Here is a 19,728-nt window from a genome sequence, read left to right as displayed (position 1 = left end):
CAGAGGCCCTGTATTGAGTGATCTCTCAGGTGAGCTCCCCAGCCTTCTGGGGAACCCCCGGAGATAGATTTACCGGATTCATCCACCAATCCAGCGAGTTGATTACTAAACTTGAAAGGGATATTCTTCCATCCAGGCGACCTCTGAGCCATTTGTCTGCTCTCAGGATTTCCTGCCGTAGAAATCTGGAATGGAACTGGGCCCACTGAACTGCTGGGATACAAGATGTCATCGTACCCAATAGACACATTGCCTTTCTCAAGGTCATGGATGGATTGCTGATTACGCGTGATACGAGGGCACTGATCTTCAATTTCTTGTCCTGTGGCAGAAGACAAGTCTGGTTTTCTGAGTCCAAAATGAGACCCAGGAATGACTGAACCTTTTTTGGTTCTAGTCTTGATTTTTCTAAATTTAAAATCCAACCCAGGCCATTTAGACTGGCCATGACTTCCGCAAGAGCCAGTGCACAGAGTTGCTTTGATCTGCCCACCACTAAAAAATCATCCAGGTAAGGGATGACTAGGATATCCTTCTCCCTCAGATGCGCTGTGACTTCCAGGATAATCTTTGTGAAAACCCTTGGAGCCATGGAGATGCCAAAGGGAAGAGCTGCAAACTGAAAATGCTTTATGTGCTTGCCGAACTGTACAGCTACCCTCAGAAACTGTTGGTGTGCAGGAAAGATTGGGACGTGGCAGTAAGGGCTCCTTCAAATCGAGGACGCACGTATAACACTCTGGAAACATCTTTATGGACGATTTTATTGACTCCATCTTGAATGGCCTGTAAATTAAATGGTCGTTCAGCTTCTTCAAGTTGACAATGATTCTGAAGGAGCCATCCGGCTTCTTTATTAGGAAGAGAGTTGAGTAAAACCCTCTCCCTTGCTCGGGTACTGGTGTTTCTACTAGAACCCCCTTCACAACCAGAGCGAGTACTTCCCGCTGCAGGGCCATCTGTTCCCTTAGGCCTCTGGGAGCTGAATTCCTGACGGTGCCTCTGTGAATGGTTTCGAACTCCAACTTCAGCCCCCTCCCGTTATCCCTAAAATCCAAGCACTGGATGAGATATTTTCCCAGGCGGGAAGGAAGTGGGACAACCTTCCTCCTACCTGGGGAGGTCCTTCACTTAGGGGCTTTCTTATTCTCGGAGGATGGACCCCCGAACATGAAGCCTCTGTTATTCAGCTTCCTGTCTCTCCAACTACTTTGGTCCCTGGAAAACTTGCTCCGGTTATATTTCCTCTTCCGAAAGGAGCTCTTATATTGGGGAACAGATACAGTAGGAAACCCATGTTTCTTGTCCGCGGCCTTATCCAAGATGTCACCTAAGGCCTTCCCGAAAAGAAAGTCCCCTTCACATGGGATTGAGCAGAGTTTAGATTTTTACTGCACATCCCCTGGCCAGCTCTTGAGCCGTAATGCCCTACGGGCTGCATTAGAAAGATTTGCTGACCTGGCAGCCAGCCTGAATCTGCCGATGCATCTGCAAGGAATGCAGCCGCCCCCTGCAAAAGAGGAAGATCCGACAGAATTTTATCTCTAGAGACATTCCCTTTGATCTGGTCCTCTAACTGCTGTAGCCAGATCATCATAGACCTGGCGGTGCAGGTGGCCGCCACTGCCAGTTTCAGAGCCCCTGCTGAGGACTCCCAGGCCTGTTTTAGAAGAGGCTCTAAGCCTTTTTATCGAGCGGATCTTTGAGGGCCCCCAAATCCTCAAAGGGCAGTGTGGATCTTTTCGAGGACTTCAAGATGGCCACATCAATTTTAGGGGTTTTGTCCCACTTAGCTGCATCCTCCTCTTCAAAAGGGTATTTCCGCTTAGAAGAAGAAGGCAGCTGGTCTTTCCTCTCTGTTTTTTTCCACTCCCTATCTATAAGAGTCTTGATCCTCTTGTTAACTGGGAATGTGCGTCTCCTCTTCTGATCTAAGCCCCCGAACATGATGTCCTGAACTGTCCTGGGAGCTTTGGCATCGGCAATTCCCACAGTCACTCTAATAGCCTTGACCAATCTCTCAGTATTGTCCACCGAAAAACAAGGCCTACCCCCTCCATCATCATCAGAAGACTCTGATGAAGATGATGACGAGAGGTCAGAGGGGGAAGGATATTCCCTCGCGAAACGGAACTCTACAGATTCCTCTGAGTCCGAGGAAACCTGTTTCTACTTCTTCCTCTTACGAGAGTTCTTTAAGGAATCCCTGACCTCCGTCAGGATTAAGGTTTTTAAATCCATAGAAAAGCTAGAGGACTCCTCTGCTATAGTTTTCTGGATACACTCAGAGCAAAGGTTCTTAGCGTAGGAGCTGGGAAGGCTAACTTTACATAATGCACACTCTTTATTCTTATTCTTGGAACTACTCTTTTTAGGTTCCCAACAACCAGAAAGAAATGAAAAGAGAAAAAGGAGAAAAACCAGAGAAGAGCACATTACTAAGGTGAACTTCCACGAAGATCACTCACCACACTGCCGTTCAGTCTAGGGTACCGGAGGCGGTGGTTGCCGTTCACATGAATGCTCCCATCTGGCGGAGGTGGATTCACGAGATTTCTTCTGACCGGTTCTGCCGGCACTCGTACAACCCCCACTGCTGTGGCTCTGATGATGGACCGTTGCTCCGGTTGTCTCACATTTTGCTTAAGCTGTTTAGGCGCCTGTGGCTGCTGCTGTTCCTCCTGCGGCGGTGACAGCTGCTGCCCAGGTGACTGCGGCTCCTCACTCATGATGACGGGGATGCAGACACCGCCATCTTGACTGCTTCCCATCTTTTTAAAGCATAAGGGTGCTCCACCTCCTTTGGGCCCCTCCCCTTCTGGCAGCAGTGTGCTCTCTGTTTCTCTCTTTTAATTTCATTTTTTTCCTTTACTTCCTTTTTTTTTTTTCTATCTTTTACTAAAATATACATAAGATTTTTTTTTTTTTCATCCTTGCCAGCTGGCGACTACGCCGCAGGATCCCCCCTGCGAGTGCGCAGACCCAGCGGCTCCCGGCGCGCTTGCAAACGGGTACGTGCCCTGGTAGTCGCACCTCGCGCAAGCGCAGACCCGGGCTTCCGGCGCACTCGTGCCAGGGCGTGACACGACCCCACGCGTGCGCAGCCCAGACTTCCGGCGCGCTACGTCACTGGGCGCGACGCGACCCTGCACGTGCGCAGCCCGGAAGACCTGCCTGCCGGTGAGCCCAGCCACGGACCACCGTGCGTGCGCAGTCCCGGCCGCAGGCCGCAGGACCCGCCGCACGCGGGAGAGGACCCTGGAAGGTGCCCCCCCCCCGCACGCGCAGACCCAGGCACCAGCAAGATGGGGCTGGGAACAGAGGACCAACCTGATGCGTCTTCATGGCCTCTAGGCCGCATCTATCCCGGGATCCACGCGAACAGGTATGCGAGGTACCACCTAGAGAGGCTCCCATCAAGGACAGGAACCAAAACTGATGCGGAAGAGAGGTACCGCCTTTTTTATTCAGTAGGTTCCTGTCCTTGGTGGGCTAGATACCCTCTCTCAGGTGGTGCTGTCATGGGAGAAGGGGAAAAATTGTATTATTGGGGTCTTAAAGGGAACATATCACCAGAAAAGGACAAACTGACTGCATTTTTCGAGTAGATGATGGCTGTGTTATTCAGCCATCATCTGCCTCTAACAGCCAAGGGTGAAGCAGCGCTCCGCTCACAGCTTTTGACCTGTTAAACGCCGCTGTCAAGTTCTGACAGCGGCATCTAACACGTATCGGTGGGGAGTGCGTCATTCTATGCGCCCATCGGTGCACCCATGACGTGATCGCAGAGCACCGATGAGTTTCCATCACATCTGGGGGTCTGCTGAAGACCCCTGTGCCTGTCACTACAGTACTCCAGCATTTGCTGCCGTTCATAGGAGATCGTGATTGACACTATACATAGCAGTGCTGATGCTCTGCTGTATACAGCACAAGCGATCGGACGATTTCATCAGGTTCAAGTCCCTAAAGGGGACTAAGAAATAGAATGAAAAGTTTAAAATGTTTAAAACTATGAAAAAAAAAAAAAAATTCAAATCACTGCCCATTTGCCCCATTAAAAATATAAAAATAAACATATTTGGTATCGCTGCGTTCATAAAAATCAGATCTTTCAAACTATAAAATAAATTAAATCTGACCGTTAAGCGGCATAACGAGAGAAAAAAGTCAAAAGGCCAGAATTACAGGGTTTTTTTGGCCGCTGCAACATTGCTATAAAATGCAATAAGAGGTGATCAAAGCATTGTAGCTACCCCAAAATGGTATCGGTAAAAACATCAGCTCAGGGTGCAAAAAATAACCCTCACCCAGCCCCAGATAATGAAAAATTAAAACGCTACGGGTCTCGGGAAATAGCGACACAAGATTTATTTATTTTTTTTAATACATTTTTGATTTTTTTTTCACCAGTTAAATCTCGTGCTGACCTGGAGAATCATATTGCCAGGTCAGTTTTACCATGCAATGAATATGGTAAATAACCCATCCCCCCCAAAAAAAAAATAATTCGTGAATTGCACTATTTTTTGTAATTTCAATGCACTTGGATTTTTGTCCCCACTTTCCAGGGAATCACATGATAAAAGAAATGGTTTCAATAAAAAGTACAACTCGTGCCGCAAAAAACAAACCTTCATCCGGCTATGTGGAAGGAAGAATAAAAAAAATGATGGCTCATGGAAGGGGAAAACTTGCATATTTCACACCGGACTTTTCCTATCTTTTCTATTGAAGCATCCAATGAGCATGTGCAAAGGTTATTGTGAAGGAAGGGGGAGTTGTGACATTGCCTATAGTGGTTGATGGATCCCGTGTTATCAGCGGTATATAGCGTTATGTCATTATAATCCTGCCTCTGCTGATAAGGAGCCTGCTGAAAACTGAAAAAAAATATATATTTTTTTATTTACCATGTTCATTAGGCGGTAAAACTGACCTCGCTATATGATTCTCCAGTTCAGTACAATTATGTAGATACCAAACATGGTTTTGTTTTTTATTTCATTGGTGGAAAAAAAAAAAAAAAAATTCTTGCATCATGATGTTCTCAATTTACAGGATCTGGGGCCGGGTGAGGGCTTATTTATTGAGCCCCGAGCCGACATTATTACTGATACTATTTTGGGGTAGATACAATGTTTTGACCGCCTGTTATTGCAATGTTGCGGCAGCGAAAAAAAAACTTAATTCTGGCTTTGATTTTTTTTCTCATTACGCCGTAACCAATCAGATTAATTGATTTTATATTTTGATAGATCGGACTTTTATTTATGAACGCAGAGATACCAAATGTGCATTTTTCTTTTTTTTTTTTTTTTATTTATTTTTAATGAAGCAAAAAGGGGGGTGATTTGAACTTGTGTTGGCTTTTTTTTTTTTTTTTTTTTTTTTATACAGTACAGACCAAAAGTTTGGACACACCTTCTCATTTAAAGATTTTTCTGTATTTTCATGACTTTGAAAATTGTACATTCACACTGAAGGCATCAAAACTATGAATTAACACATGTGGAATTATATACTTAACAAAAAAGTGTGAAACAACTGAAAATATGTCTTATATTCTAGGTTCTTCAAAGTAGCCACCTTTTGCTTTGATGACTGCTTTGCACACTCTTGGCATTCTCTTGATGAGCTTCAAGAGGTAGTCACCGGAAATGGTCTTCCAACAATCTTGAAGGAGTTCCCAGAGATGCTTAGCACTTGTTGGCCCTTTTGCCTTCACTCTGCGGTCCAGCTCACCCCAAACCATCTCAATTGGGTTCAGGTCTGGTGACTGTGGAGGCCAGGTCATCTGGCGTAGCACCCCATCACTCTCCTCCTTGGTCAAATAGCCCTTACACAGCCTGGAGGTGTGTTTGGGGTCATTGTCCTGTTGAAAAATAAATGATGGTCCAACTAAACGCAAACCGGATGCAATAGCATGCCGCTGCAAGATGCTGTGGTAGCCATGCTGGTTCAGTATGCCTTCAATTTTGAATAAATCCCCAACAGTGTCACCAGCAAAGCACCCCCACACCATCAAACCTCCTCCTCCATGCTTCACGGTGGGAACCAGGTATGTCCATTCCTTGTGTTCTTTAGCCCAAACAAGTCTCTTCTGCTTGTTGCCTGTCCTTAGCAGTGGTTTCCTAGCAGCCATTTCACCATGAAGGCCTGCTGCACAAAGTCTCCTCTTAAGGCTGAGTTCACACGATGCGTATTTAATGCGTTTCCGCGGCGTTTTTGCAGTTGCGTAAACGCCGCGGAAACGCATGAAAAACGCATGGTAGAAGGGCAGCAATGTTCCCCAATTGAAATCCGCATGTGCTGTGCCCATGATGCGGATTTTTCCGCAGCATAAACGCTGCGCTCAAAAATCCGCAGCATGTCAATTAATTTTGCGTAAACGCGGCGTTTTCGCCGCCATTGACTTGCATTAGAACGTGCCAATTCCGCAAGACTGCATCTGTACTTGCGTTATTGGCGCGTTCTAATGTGCGGATGGTACCCGGGTGTGGAGGAGAGGAGAGTCTCCTCCACACCCAGGTACCATTTAAAAAGCTGTAAAACAAGAATAAAATAAAAAATATATATATACTTACCATCTGTCGGCCCGCGCAGCGCTCCTGCTTGGTTCCCGGCACTTGCAGTGAGTTGAAGGACCTGCGCTGACGTCAGAGTCATGTGACGGATCACGTGACGCTGACATCGGCAGGTCTTTCAATTCAAAGTTGCCGGCAGCCGGGAGAACGGAGTGAGCAGGACAGCGCGGGCCATCGGAGGTAAGTATATACACTCTCTCGGGTCACACTATATAAATCCATGCCGGTTGCATGGATTTATATAGTGTGACCTAGTTGTCAAGCACTTTCCAAGTGAAGCTAAAATCGCCTGGAAAGCGCTTGTCAATCTGCATGCGGAAACGCATGTGAATCCGCATGTGGATAAGCATGTATTCTGCAGGAAAAATGCATGCACAATCTGCATGCGTTTTTTCTGCCAGGGAGATGCAGAAATTTTCTGCTTCATTTCTGCATCGTGTGCACATACCCTAACAGTTGTTGTAGAGATGTGTCTGCTGCTAGAACTCTGTGTGGCATTGACCTGGTCTCTAATCTGAGCTGCTGTTAACCTGCGATTTCTGAGGCTGGTGACTCAGATAAACTTATCCTCAGAAGCAGAGGTGACTCTTGGTCTTCCTTTCCTGGGGCGGTCCTCATGTGAGCCAGTTTCTTTGTAGCGCTTGATGGTTTTTGCAACTGCACTTGGGGACACTTTCAAAGTTTGCCCAATTTTTCGGACTGACTGACCTTCATTTCTTAAAGTAATGATGGCCACTCGTTTTTCTTTACTTAGCTGCTTTTTTCTTGCCATAATACAAATTCTAACAGTCTATTCAGTAGGACTATCAGCTGTGTATCCACCAGACTTCTTCACAACACAACTGATGTTCCCAACCCCATTTATAAGGCAAGAAATCCCACTTATTAAAACTGACAGGGCACACGTGTGAAGTGAAAACCATTTCCGGTGATTACCTCTTGAAGCTCATCAAGAGAATGCCAAGAGTGTGCAAAGCAGTCATCAAAGCAAAAGGTGGCTACTTTGAAGAACCTAGAATATAAGACATATTTTCAGTTGTTTCACACTTTTTTGTTAAGTTTATAATTCCACATGTGTTAATTCATAGTTTTGATGCCTTCAGTGTGAATGTACAATTTTCATAGTCATGAAAATACAGAAAAATCTTTAAATGAGAAGGTGTGTCCAAACTTTTGGTCTGTACTGTATATTTTTAAAAACTTTTTTCTTTTTTTTTTCTACTTTACTGGTGAGTCCCCTTAGGGGACTTGAAGCTGCGATCATACGATTGCTTGTGCTACACATCATGGGCGTGCCGATGGGAACTTGGAATGACGTGACCCCCTACCGATGCGTAGGGGGTCACGTCAGAGATTGACAGCAGCACTTAACAGGTTAACAGCCGCGGGTGGAGCAGAGCTGTTAAAGGCACATGATGGTTGATTAAATAAGCCATCATCTGTCGGGAAAGATGCGTGCTCAGCGTGGGAGCCGCATCACAGTGAGGGACACGACATATGAGGGCCGAATGACCCCTTTAACACCCTCTCGCATATCTTACCTCCACAGGCATGATGGGCTTGGGTTTGACATCGGTCAGATACAAGGCTCGGGAGAGTAATAAGAGAGATGGCGGCACGTTCTCTTTTAAATGAAGATCCAGCCACTGGAAAAGGGAATATTGATGGCAATATTACACATCACATAGGAGCACTCCGCTGCGGACAAGGTCCGAAATACAAAAAAAGAACATTTTACCTGCTTTATTTGATCCCTCAGCTGCTCCTCGGTGAGACCCAGAGACCTCATCCCTCGCGTCCTGCTGGCGGCCTGCAGCTCGGCCACGGTCAGGTTGTCCGCTCCTTCTTTCGAGATCATCTTAAGAGAAAACAAAAACAGTAAAACCAATTCATGTTCTCTTAAATAATCTCTACGAGTCCTAACATGCCTCCTCTCACACTGCTGAAGACCATAGGGCAGAGCCACGCTGGGTTTTATCATTGGCTGGGAGGTAGGCTGCTGTAGAAGAAAGCTTCTCAAGCTGTTCTGGCATTAATGGTAGACCTAGTGAATTAAAGGGAGTCTGTCACCCCTAAAATGCATTTTAAAGGAGCTGTACAGTGAAATAAGAGACTTAGCCCCCATATTAACACTGTACCTGTTACTGGTAATGTGAACGCAAACTAGGGGGCTTAAGTGCACCCTTGGTGTGGCCGAGTGCTTAGTGCATCGTGCATTAAAAATGCATTTTGAAGGTGACAGACTCTTAGGAGTATTCCCATCAAGGATATGTATGGCATATCTAAAGGATAGGACTTGCATTTATCTCAAGAAGGGGAATTTCTGGCCGCTATGAATGAAGAGGTGGCCACACATGAGCATCTCTCAATCTACTTCTTTTTCTGACAATAGCCATGGCGGCTCGTAATGCTACATCAAGACATACATTTGAACTTAGACAATATGTTTGGAAAAAATTTTAAAGGGCGAGACTACAGGGGCGTCTGGCTGTACATCAATATGAAAGTAATGGACATATTCTTGAATTCAATAAAACCCCTTAAAATCAACTTTACCGTTTCATTATTGCATTTGCGCCTTTTTCTTGTCTCGTTTTTGGTGTCTTTCGCCTGTTTTTCATGTGACCCCATTTCTGCTTTTTAACCCCTTAAGCCCCGCGGGTGGTTTGCACGTTAATGACCGGGCCAATTTTTACAATTCTGACCACTGTCACTTTATGAGGTAATTACTCTCGAACGCTTCAACGGATCCCCCTGATTCTGAGATTGTTTTTTCGTGACATATTGTACTTCATGATTGTGGAAAAATTTCTTCGATATCACTTGCGTTTATTTGTGAAAAAAACGGAAATTTGGCGAAAATTTTGAAAATTTTGCAATTTTCAAAATTTGAATTTTTAAGCCCTGAAATCAGAGCGATATGTCACACAAAAGAGTTAATAAATAACATTTCCCACATGTCTACTTTACATCAGCACAATTTTGGAACCAAAATTTTTTTTTGTTAGGGAGCTATAAGGGTTAAAAGTTGACCAGCGATTTCTCATTTTTCCAACAAAATTTACAAAACCATTTTTTTAGGGACCACATCACATTTGAAGTCACTTTGAGAGGTCTTTATGACAGAAAATACCCAAAAGTGACACCATTCTAAAAACTGCACCCCTCAAGGTGCTCAAAACCACATTCAAGAACTTTATTAACCCTTCAGGTGCTTCACAGGAATTTTTTGAATGTGGAAGAAAAAAATGAACATTTAACTTTTTTCACAAAAATGTTAATTTAGACCCAATTTTTTTTATTTTCACAGGGGTAACAAGAAAAAATGGACCCCAAAATTTGTTGTGCAATTTCCCCTGGGCACGCAGATACCCAATATTTGGGGAAAAAATACTGTTTGGGCGCACGGCAGGGCTCGGAAGGGAAGGAGCGCTATTTGACTTTTTGATTGTAAAATTTGCTTGAATAATTAGCGGACGCCATGTTGTGTTTGGAGAGCCCATGTGTGCCCAAACTTTGGAGCTCCCCCACAAGTGACCCCATTTTGGAAACTAGACCCCCCAAGGCACCTTTCTAGATGCATAGTGAGCACTTGGAACCCCCAGGTGCTTCACAAATTGATTCGTAACAATGAAAAAGTGAAAAAAAAAAACACTTTTTCATTTTTATGAATCAATTTGTGAAGCACCTGAGTGTTCCAAGTGCTCACAATGCATCTAGATAGGTGCCTTGGGGGGTCTAGTTTCCAAAATGGGGTCACTTGTGGGGGAGCTCCAATGTTTGGGTACACAGCGGCTCTCCAAACGCAACATGGTGTCGCTAACAATTTGAGCCGATTTTCCGTTAAATTTGTTAGAGGACACCATGTTGCATTTAGAGAGTCCCTGTGTGCCCAAACATTGGAGCTCCCCCACAAGTGACCCCATTTTGGAAACTAGACCCCCCAAGGCACCTATCTAGATGCATAGTGAGCACTTGGAACCCCCAGGTGCTTCACAAATTGATTCGTAACAATGAAAAAGTGAAAAAAAAAACACTTTTTCATTTTTATGAATCAATTTGTGAAGCACCTGGGGGTTCCAACTGCTCACTATGCATCTAGATAGGTGCCTTGGGGGGTCTAGTTTCCAAAATGGGGTCACTTGTGGGAGAGCTCCAATGTTTGGGCACACAGGGACTCTCTAAATGCAACATGGTATCCGCTAACAAATTGAATGGAAAATCGGCTCAAATTGTTAGCGGACACCACATTGCGTTTGGAGAGCTTCTCTGTGCCCAAACTTTGGAGCTCCCCCACAAGTGACCCCATTTTGGAAACTAGACCCCCCAAGGCACCTTTCTAGATGCATAGTGAGCACTTGGAACCCCCAGGTGCTTCACAAATTGATTCGTAATAATGAAAAAGTGAAAAAAAAAACACTTTTTCATTTTTACGAATCAATTTGTGAAGCACCTAGGGGTTCCAAGTGCTCACTATGCATCTAGATAGGTGCCTTGGGGGGTCTAGTTTCCAAAATGGGGTCACTTGTGGGGGAGCTCCAATGTTTGGGCACACAGGGACTCTCTAAATGCAACATGGTATCCGCTAACAAATTGAATGGAAAATCGGCTCAAATTGTTAGCGGACGCCACATTGCGTTTGGAGAGCCCCTCTGTGCCCAAACTTTGGAGCTCCCCCACAAGTGACCCCATTTTGGAAACTAGACCCCCCAAGGCACCTTTCTAGATGCATAGTGAGCACTTGGAACCCCCAGGTGCTTCACAAATTGATTCGCAATAATGAAAAAGTGAAAAAAAAAACACTTTTTCATTTTTACGAATTAATTTGTGAAGCACCTGGGGTTCCAAGTGCTCACTATGCATCTAGATAGGTGCCTTGGGGGGTCTAGTTTCCAAAATGGGGTCACTTGTGGGGGAGCTCCAATGTTTGGGCACACAGGGACTCTCTAAATGCAACATGGTATCCGCTAACAAATTGAATGGAAAATCGGCTCAAATTGTTAGCGGACGCCACATTGCGTTTGGAGAGCCCCTCTGTGCCCAAACTTTGGAGCTCCCCCACAAGTGACCCCATTTTGGAAACTAGACCCCCCAAGGCACCTTTCTAGATGCATAGTGAGCACTTGGAACCCCCAGGTGCTTCACAAATTGATTCGTAATAATGAAAAAAAAAACACTTTTTCATTTTTACGAATTAATTTGTGAAGCACCTAGGGGTTCCAAGTGCTCACTATGCATCTAGATAGGTGCCTTGGGGGGTCTAGTTTCCAAAATGGGGTCACTTGTGGAGGAGCTCCAATGTTTGGGCACACAGGGACTCTCCAAATGCAACATGATATCCGCTAACAATTTGAGCCGACAATTTGTTAGCGGATATCATGTTGCATTTGGAGAGTCCCTGTGTGCCCAAACATTGGAGCTCCCCCACAAGTGACCCCATTTTGGAAACTAGACCCCCCAAGGCACCTATCTAGATTCATAGTGAGCACTTGGAACCCCAGGTGCTTCACAAATTGATTCATAAAAATGAAAAAGTGTTTTTTTTTTCACTTTTTCATTTTTACGAATCAATTTGTGAAGCACGTGGGGGTTCCAAGTGCTCACTATGCATCTAGAAAGGTGCCTTGGGGGGTCTAGTTTCCAAAATGGGGTCACTTGTGGGGGAGCTCCAAAGTTTGGGCACAGAGGGGCTCTCCAAACGCAATGTGGTGTCCGCTAACAATTTGAGCCGATTTTCCATTTAATTTGTTAGCGGATACCATGTTGCATTTAGAGAGTCCCTGTGTGCCCAAACATTGGAGCTCCCCCACAAGTGACCCCATTTTGGAAACTAGACCCCCCAAGGCACCTATCTAGATTCATAGTGAGCACTTGGAACCCCAGGTGCTTCACAAATTGATTCATAAAAATGAAAAAGTGTTTTTTTTTTCACTTTTTCATTTTTACGAATCAATTTGTGAAGCACCTGGGGGTTCCAAGTGCTCACTATGCATCTAGAACGGTGCCTTGGGGGGTCTAGTTTCCAAAATGGGGTCACTTGTGGGGGAGCTCCAAAGTTTGGGCACAGAGGGGCTCTCCAAACGCAATGTGGTGTCCGCTAACAATTTGAGCCGATTTTCCATTCAATTTGTTAGCGGATACCATGTTGCATTTAGAGAGTCCCTGTGTGCCCAAACATTGGAGCTCCCCCACAAGTGACCCCATTTTGGAAACTAGACCCCCCAAGGCACCTATCTAGATTCATAGTGAGCACTTGGAACCCCAGGTGCTTCACAAATTGATTCATAAAAATGAAAAAGTGTTTTATTTTCACTTTTTCATTTTTACGAATCAATTTGTGAAGCACCTGGGGGTTCTAAGTGCTCACTATGCATCTAGATAGGTGCCTTGGGGGGTCTAGTTTCCAAAATGGGGTCACTTGTGGGGGAGCTCCAATGTTTGGACACACAGGGGCTCTCCAAACGCAACATGGCGTCCGCTAACAATTTGAGCCGATTTTCCATTCAATTTGTTAGCGGACACCATGTCGCGTTTGGAGAGCCCGTGATGTGCCTAAACAGTGGAGCTCCCCCACAAGTGTCCCCATTTTGGAAACTATACCCCTCAAAGATTTTATTAAGGTGTATAGTGAACATTTTGAACCCAGAGGTACGGCACATTATTTGTTTACATTAGGTCATCATATTGAATAAGTTTTCATTATTCTTGAGCGCAAGTGCTCGCTACTTGAGTTTGCATCGGGTACTCAGGTATGCACCATGTACAGCGTGTGCTCGAGTGACATGCTCGAGTCCCTGCTCCGCATGTTTCACGGTTATTAGACACCCAAAAAAAAACATGCGGGGATCGCTCGTGCATGGCAGGCAATCCCCGTAAAGTTTTTTGGCCGCGAAGCATATGGGGCAGAGACTCGAGCATGTCACTCAAATACCCACGATACTAAATGCATACCAGAGCACCCGATGCAAACTCAAGTAGCGAGCACTTGCTCTCAACACTAGTCGCCATATCGTCATCTTTTTTTCTTACTTTTGAAAAAAATCCCAACCCCAGCCCTAACCCTAGCACAACCCTAGCCCCAGCACAACCCTAGCCCCAGCACAACCCTAGCCCCAGCACAACCCTAGCCCCAGCACAACCCTAGCCCCAGCACAACCCTAGCCCCAGCACAACCCTAGCCCCAAACCCAGCCCTAACCCTAGCCCAATCCTAACTCAAGAGTTTATTTTTGACGCCGTTCCTTGTGCGGTATAAGTGATTAGACGACTTTATTCTTCGGGTCGGTGTGATTACAGCAATGCCAGAATCATATGGGGTTTTTATGACTGACAGCTGTCACACACTAAAAGACGCATTTTTTGTAAAATCTAGTTTTTGCATCGCCATATTTTGAGAGCTATAATTTTTCCAAATTTTGGCAGACAGTCATGTGACGGCTCGTTTTTTGCGGGATGACTTGACGTTGTTATTGGTGCCATTTTCAGGCACGTGACATTTTTTGATCGCTTTCTATTCCGATTTTTGGGAGGCAGAATAAACAAAAACCAACAATTCAGGAATTGTTTTTTTTTTTTTTTTTTTATTCTGTTCCGCGTGTGGTAAAATTGATGAGGCAGCTTTACTCTTCGGGTCAGTACGTTTACAGCGGTACCACATTTGTATAATTTTTCTATGTTTTGGCGCTTATACACAATAAAAGCTATTTTATAGAAAAAAATATTTTTTAGTATCGCTTTATTCTGAGAGCTATAACTTTTTTATTTTTCGGCTGATGGAGCTATATGGCGGCTTGTTTTTTGCGGGACGAGATGACGTTTTCAGCGGTATCATTTTTATTTATATGCGTCTTTTTGATCGCGTGTTATTCCACTTTTTGTTTGGCGGTATGGTGATAAAGCATTGTTTTTTGCTTGGTTTTTTTTTTTTTTTTTTTTTTACCGTGTTCACTGAAGGGGTTAACTAGTGGGACAGTTTTATAGGTCAGGTTGTTCCGGACGCGGCGATACCAAATATGTGTACTTTTATTGTTTTTTTTTTATTTTTTTTATAATAATATTTATTGATGGGTACATTATATTTTTATTTTTGGTGTATTATTTTTTTTATTTTTTTATAATATTTTTGCAAATTTTTTTTTTTTTTTTTTTCCACTTTCACACAGTTTATACACTTTATTACTTTGTCCCACTCTGGGACTTTCACTTTTTTTTTTCTGATCGCCTGCATGGCACAGGAATGGAGCACCATCCCTATGCCATGAAGGCTGTCAGAAGTGCACAGTGTGAAGATTGCTTGGAGATGCACTGCGCATGTCCAAGCAATCTTCCTGCTCTCTGGTGACCCGGATGTTGTCATGACGACATCAGGTCGTCATGGCAACACCCGGGAAGCCTTTGCAGACTGCGCTGGAAGCCGGAAGAGGAGGTGAGTATCGGCGATCACCTCCCCTTGCCCCCGCAATGCCGCGATCGACTTCGATCGACTTCGATCGCAGCATCGCGGGGGTTAATGTGCTGGGAGCGGTGCGTGACCGCTCCCTGCACATAGTACCGGGTGTCAGCTGTGACAATCAGCTGACACCCGGCGGCGATCGCGCCCGCACAGCCTGTGTGCGCGCGCGATCGCCATGACGTACTAATACGGGTCTGGCTCTTAAGTCCCAGGGCACAGACGCGTATTAGTACGTCAGATGTTATTAAGGGGTTAAAGTCAACTTTGTGTGTTCATTTGTTTGGTGGTTTGTTTGTTTTTTTTAAACATTTTTCAAAACGTGAGACTTTTTACGCTAAAAAAATAGCCACAAAAAAGGTTAAAGATAAACAAAGACTATATTTGAGTTTGTGAACCGCCTGCGCCATTTTGAAGATATTTGAGCATAAAAACTGCAACGAACCCTACGGGACAAAAAGGAAAAGGGACTTAAAAAATAAATAAATAAAATCGTGAATCGGAGCTTAATCTTTGCGGGGAACATGGGATTCTGTATAAGGAGAACCAGAGCTTAACTACAATTAAGATATATGACGAAATTAATCTGTGCTGCATTTTGGATCTATTTCGACTGAAACCAAAATGGTCTTCGAGGATTTAAGGTCGTATAATTATTGACTATCTTATACCACTTCTTACCTCATCGTCGGCCTTTATAGATCGAAGCTTCATCAGGAGCTGGAACCGTAACAGGTTATTAGTGCCGATTGGTGGCAGTTCTAGCAGTCTGCACAGGGCCGCCAGCTGAGACCTCTCCAGGTGCTCCAGGGTCAGCTCATCCTCAAACAGCTTGGAGAAGCGCACAATCTCCTGCGTGGTGGGCTGTTCGCCTGTGACCCGGACCTGGAACAACTCGATAGATCAGCCATGGTCTAAGTCATTTTAAAGGGGTTGTTCCATGTTTCATCATCAGGAGCAAAATGCGCCTCTGCCTCCCAGCCTCCTCCTTGTTGGGGAGCAGTGCGCTCCTGAAGATCTGCAGAATGATTGCGCCACTGCTCCGAACTGTGCGCTCTCCGGTGCTGGCATGTGAGGCAGCTAATCTCATCTCTTTTAAAAACTGCAACTGTTATTATACAATTTTTTATTATAAAATATATATATATATATATATATATATATATATACACAGACCAAAAGTTTGGACACATCTTCTCATTTAAAGATTTTTCTGTATTTTCATGACAATGAAAATTGTACATTCACACTGAAGGCATCAAAACTATGAATTAACACATGTGGAATTATACACTAAGTGTGAAACAACTGAAAATATGTCTTATATTCTAGGTTCTTCAAAGTAGCCACCTTTTGCTTTGATGACTGCTTTGCACACTCTTGGCATTCTCTTGATGAGCTTCAAGAGGTAGTCACTGGAAATGGGCTGCCAACAATCTTGAAGGAGTTCCCAGAGATGCTTAGCACTTGTTGGCCCTTTTGCCTTCACTCTGCGGTCCAGCTCACCCCAAACCATCTCTATTGGGTTCAGGTCTGGTGACTGTGGAGGCCAGGTCATCTGGCGTAGCACCCCATCACTCTCCCTCTTGGTCAAATAGCCCTTACACAGCCTGGAGGAGTGTTTGGGGTCATTGTCCTGTTGAAAAATAAATGATGGTCCAACTAAAAGCAAACCGGATGGAATAGCATGCTGCTGCAAGATGCTGTGGTAGCCATGCTGGTTCAGTATGCCTTCAATTTTGAATAAATCCCCAACAGTGTCACCAGCAAAGCACCCCCACACCATCACACCTCCTCCTCCATGCTTCACGGTGGGAACCAGGCATGTAGAGTCCATCCGTTCACATTTTCTGCGTCGCACAAAGACACGGTGGTTGGAACCAAAGATCTCAAATTTGGACTCATCAGACCAAAGCACAGATTTCCACTGGTCTAATGTCCATTCCTTGTGTTCTTTAGCCCAAACAAGTCTCTTCTGCTTGTTGCCTGTTCTTAGCAGTGGTTTCCTAGCAGCTATTTTACCATGAAGGCCTGCTGCACAAAGTCTCCTCTTAACAGTTGTTGAAGAGATGTGTCTGCTGCTAGAACTCTGTGTGGCATTGACCTGGTCTCTAATCTGAGCTGCTGTTAACCTGCGATTTCTGAGGCTGGTGACTCGGATAAACTTATCCTCAGAAGCAGAGGTGACTCTTGGTCTTCCTTTCCTGGGGCGGTCCTCATGTGAGCCAGTTTCTTTGTAGAGCTTGATGGTTTTTGCAACTGCACTTGGGGACACTTTCAAAGTTTGCCCAATTTTTTTCGCACTGACTGATCTTCATTTCTTAAAGTAATGATGGCCACTCGTTTTTCTTTACTTAGCGGCTTTTTTCTTGCCATAATACAAATTCTAACAGTCTAGAATGGATTGCATGGATTTATATAGTGTGAACAACTTGTCAAGCACTTTTCCAAGTGATGCTAAAATCGCTTGGAAAAGCGCTTGATAACCCGCATGCGGAAATGCATGCAAAGACGCTTAACAAACGCTTCAACCTGGCGGGAAAAAAGCATGTACAATCTGCATGCGTTTTTCCTGCCAGGGAGAAGCGTAAAAAATATGCAGCATTTCTGCATCGTGGGGACATAGCCTAAGACATATTTCCAGCTGTTTCACACTTTTTTGTTAAGTATATAATTCCACATGTGTTAATTCATAGTTTTGATGCCTTCAGTGTGAATGTACAATTTTCATAGTCATACAGACAAATCTTTAAATGAGAAGGTGTGTCCCACTGATTGGCAGCTATTTGCAATGTCTTATATATACAAAAAAAAATTTGTATAACAGTTACACATTAAGAGGACCTGTCATGTCTCCCGACATGTCCTTGTTAATAACCACTTGTATACCCCACTGGTGTACGGCAGTGGGGGGGGGTGTCTTTACACAGTGACACTGCCCAATCAGTGCCAATAATAATGGACTGTGCAGGGACACGAATCTTTGAAAAGCTGTCAATTTATTCAGACACTTCTAGGAAGAACAGAGGGATGGCATAATACTTGTTGTTGTGTCCCAGGTAATAAAAGTGTTTACTGAAGCCGACACATCAGGGGAGCAGACCAATCCTCTTTAAAATGAAATCTGTGCAATGAAAGACAAACCTGCTGGACATAGGAAGAAAACTGCTGCTGTCTGTCGCCTCCGGTCTCCGCCTTGTTCCGCCGGGCCATCTCAGAGATCGTCTCCTGAAGGAACTTGGCCATCTCCAATTTGGCTCCCAGCTTCTTTTTCATCTTTTCCTCCTGAGAAAAGTGCGTAGATTAACAGATATCAGTTCTCGGTGCACACGATAGGGGTAAACACTTTATACAAGCAAATACAGGATAAATTAGGGTATGAAAGTAACATTATTTACATATTTCTTTGCTTTCAAAATTTGCATCCCCCGTGTGAACGGAGCAGAGGCCCCGCATGTACGGGTCTACGGGACTGAATGAGATAGCCAAAGCATGCACAACACAAAGCCATCCAAAAGGGCGGACACCAGGTGCCCTTGCTCATAATTATTGGGGATCCCAGAGGTAGGACCACCAGCGATCAGACACTCATTGGTCTGTTGTAATTCTGGGAACACCTTTTGAAGGCTAAAACTTTATGAAGTCGCCCATGATCTGCAGAAAAGACTGCAAAAGTACACGGCTTGTGGCTGACTTCAAAGGGTCCCTATGAAAGAGGTTGCTAAAGTCTTTGATGGCTGCTCGATTCATTGTAACATGTTAAAGGACAACATCCACACGAAGCAAGGAGGAGAACGGCAATCATAGGAAGAGAGGAGGTGCCAGATCAAGACCAGAGATGCCCATCAGACAGGACCGCAGTGTATGTGAGAATAATAAAAGTTATTTTTCTTTGCCTTGCAGCCCCTCCTGCGGGATCCATGCCCTCAGCCCCTCCTGTGGGGTCCAAAGGACCCCTGACAGATCACCCCTGATATACACACACACACACACACACACACACACACACACACACACACACACACTGCTTAAAAAAATAAAGGGAACACTTAAACAACAGAATATAACTCCAAGTAAATCAAACTTCTGTGAAATCAAACTGTCCACTTAGGAAGCAACACTGATTGACAATCAATTTCACATGCTGTTGTGCAAATGGAATAGACAATAGATGGAAATTATTGGCAATTATCAAGACACCCTCAATAAAAGGAGTGGTTCTGCAGGTGGGGACCACAGACCACATCTCAGTACCAATGCTTTCTGGCTGATGTTTTGGTCACTTTTGAATGTTGGTTGTGCTTTCACACTCGTGGTAGCATGAGACGGACTCTACAACCCACAGAAGTTGCTCAGGTAGTGCAGCTCATCCAGGATGGCACATCAAATGCGAGCTGTGGCAAGAAGGTTTGCTGTGTCTGTCAGCGTAGTGTCGAGAGGCTGGAGGCGCTACCAGGAGACAGGCCAGTACACCAGGAGACGTGGAAGGGGCCGTAGGAGGGCAACAACCCCAGCAGCAGGACCGCTACCTCCGCCTTTGTGCAAGGAGGAACAGGAGGAGCACTGCCAGAGCCTTGCAAAATGACCTCCAGCAGGCCACAAATGTGCATGTGTCTGCACAAACGGTTAGAAACCGACTCCATGAGGGTGGTATGAGGGCCCGACGTCCACAGATGGAGGTTGTGCTCACAGC

At 44.8% G+C, this 19,728-nt stretch overlaps 1 protein-coding gene across 3 annotated transcripts in view; it reads right to left on the bottom strand.

The window, feature by feature from the left end:
- The window catches only part of LETM2 (leucine zipper and EF-hand containing transmembrane protein 2), a 44,151-nt gene that overhangs the window by 9,892 nt on the left and 14,531 nt on the right, over positions 1-19,728 (bottom strand). For all 3 annotated transcript variants that reach the window (XM_073653949.1, XM_073653948.1, XM_073653950.1), the window contains exons 5-8: positions 18,180-18,320; positions 15,717-15,920; positions 8,326-8,445; positions 8,129-8,233 (exon numbers count right to left, since the gene is read on the bottom strand). In XM_073653949.1, the coding sequence (XP_073510050.1) occupies positions 8,129-8,233; positions 8,326-8,445; positions 15,717-15,920; positions 18,180-18,320 (570 nt within the window). The remainder of the gene's footprint in view (positions 1-8,128; positions 8,234-8,325; positions 8,446-15,716; positions 15,921-18,179; positions 18,321-19,728) is intronic.

Source organism: Phyllobates terribilis, unplaced genomic scaffold, assembly GCF_046119375.1.
Source record: "Phyllobates terribilis strain yellow unplaced genomic scaffold, ASM4611937v1 Scaffold_11__3_contigs__length_659146591, whole genome shotgun sequence".
Taxonomy (NCBI): domain Eukaryota; kingdom Metazoa; phylum Chordata; class Amphibia; order Anura; family Dendrobatidae; genus Phyllobates; species Phyllobates terribilis.
This window is presented reverse-complemented; position numbering and strand designations above follow the sequence as displayed.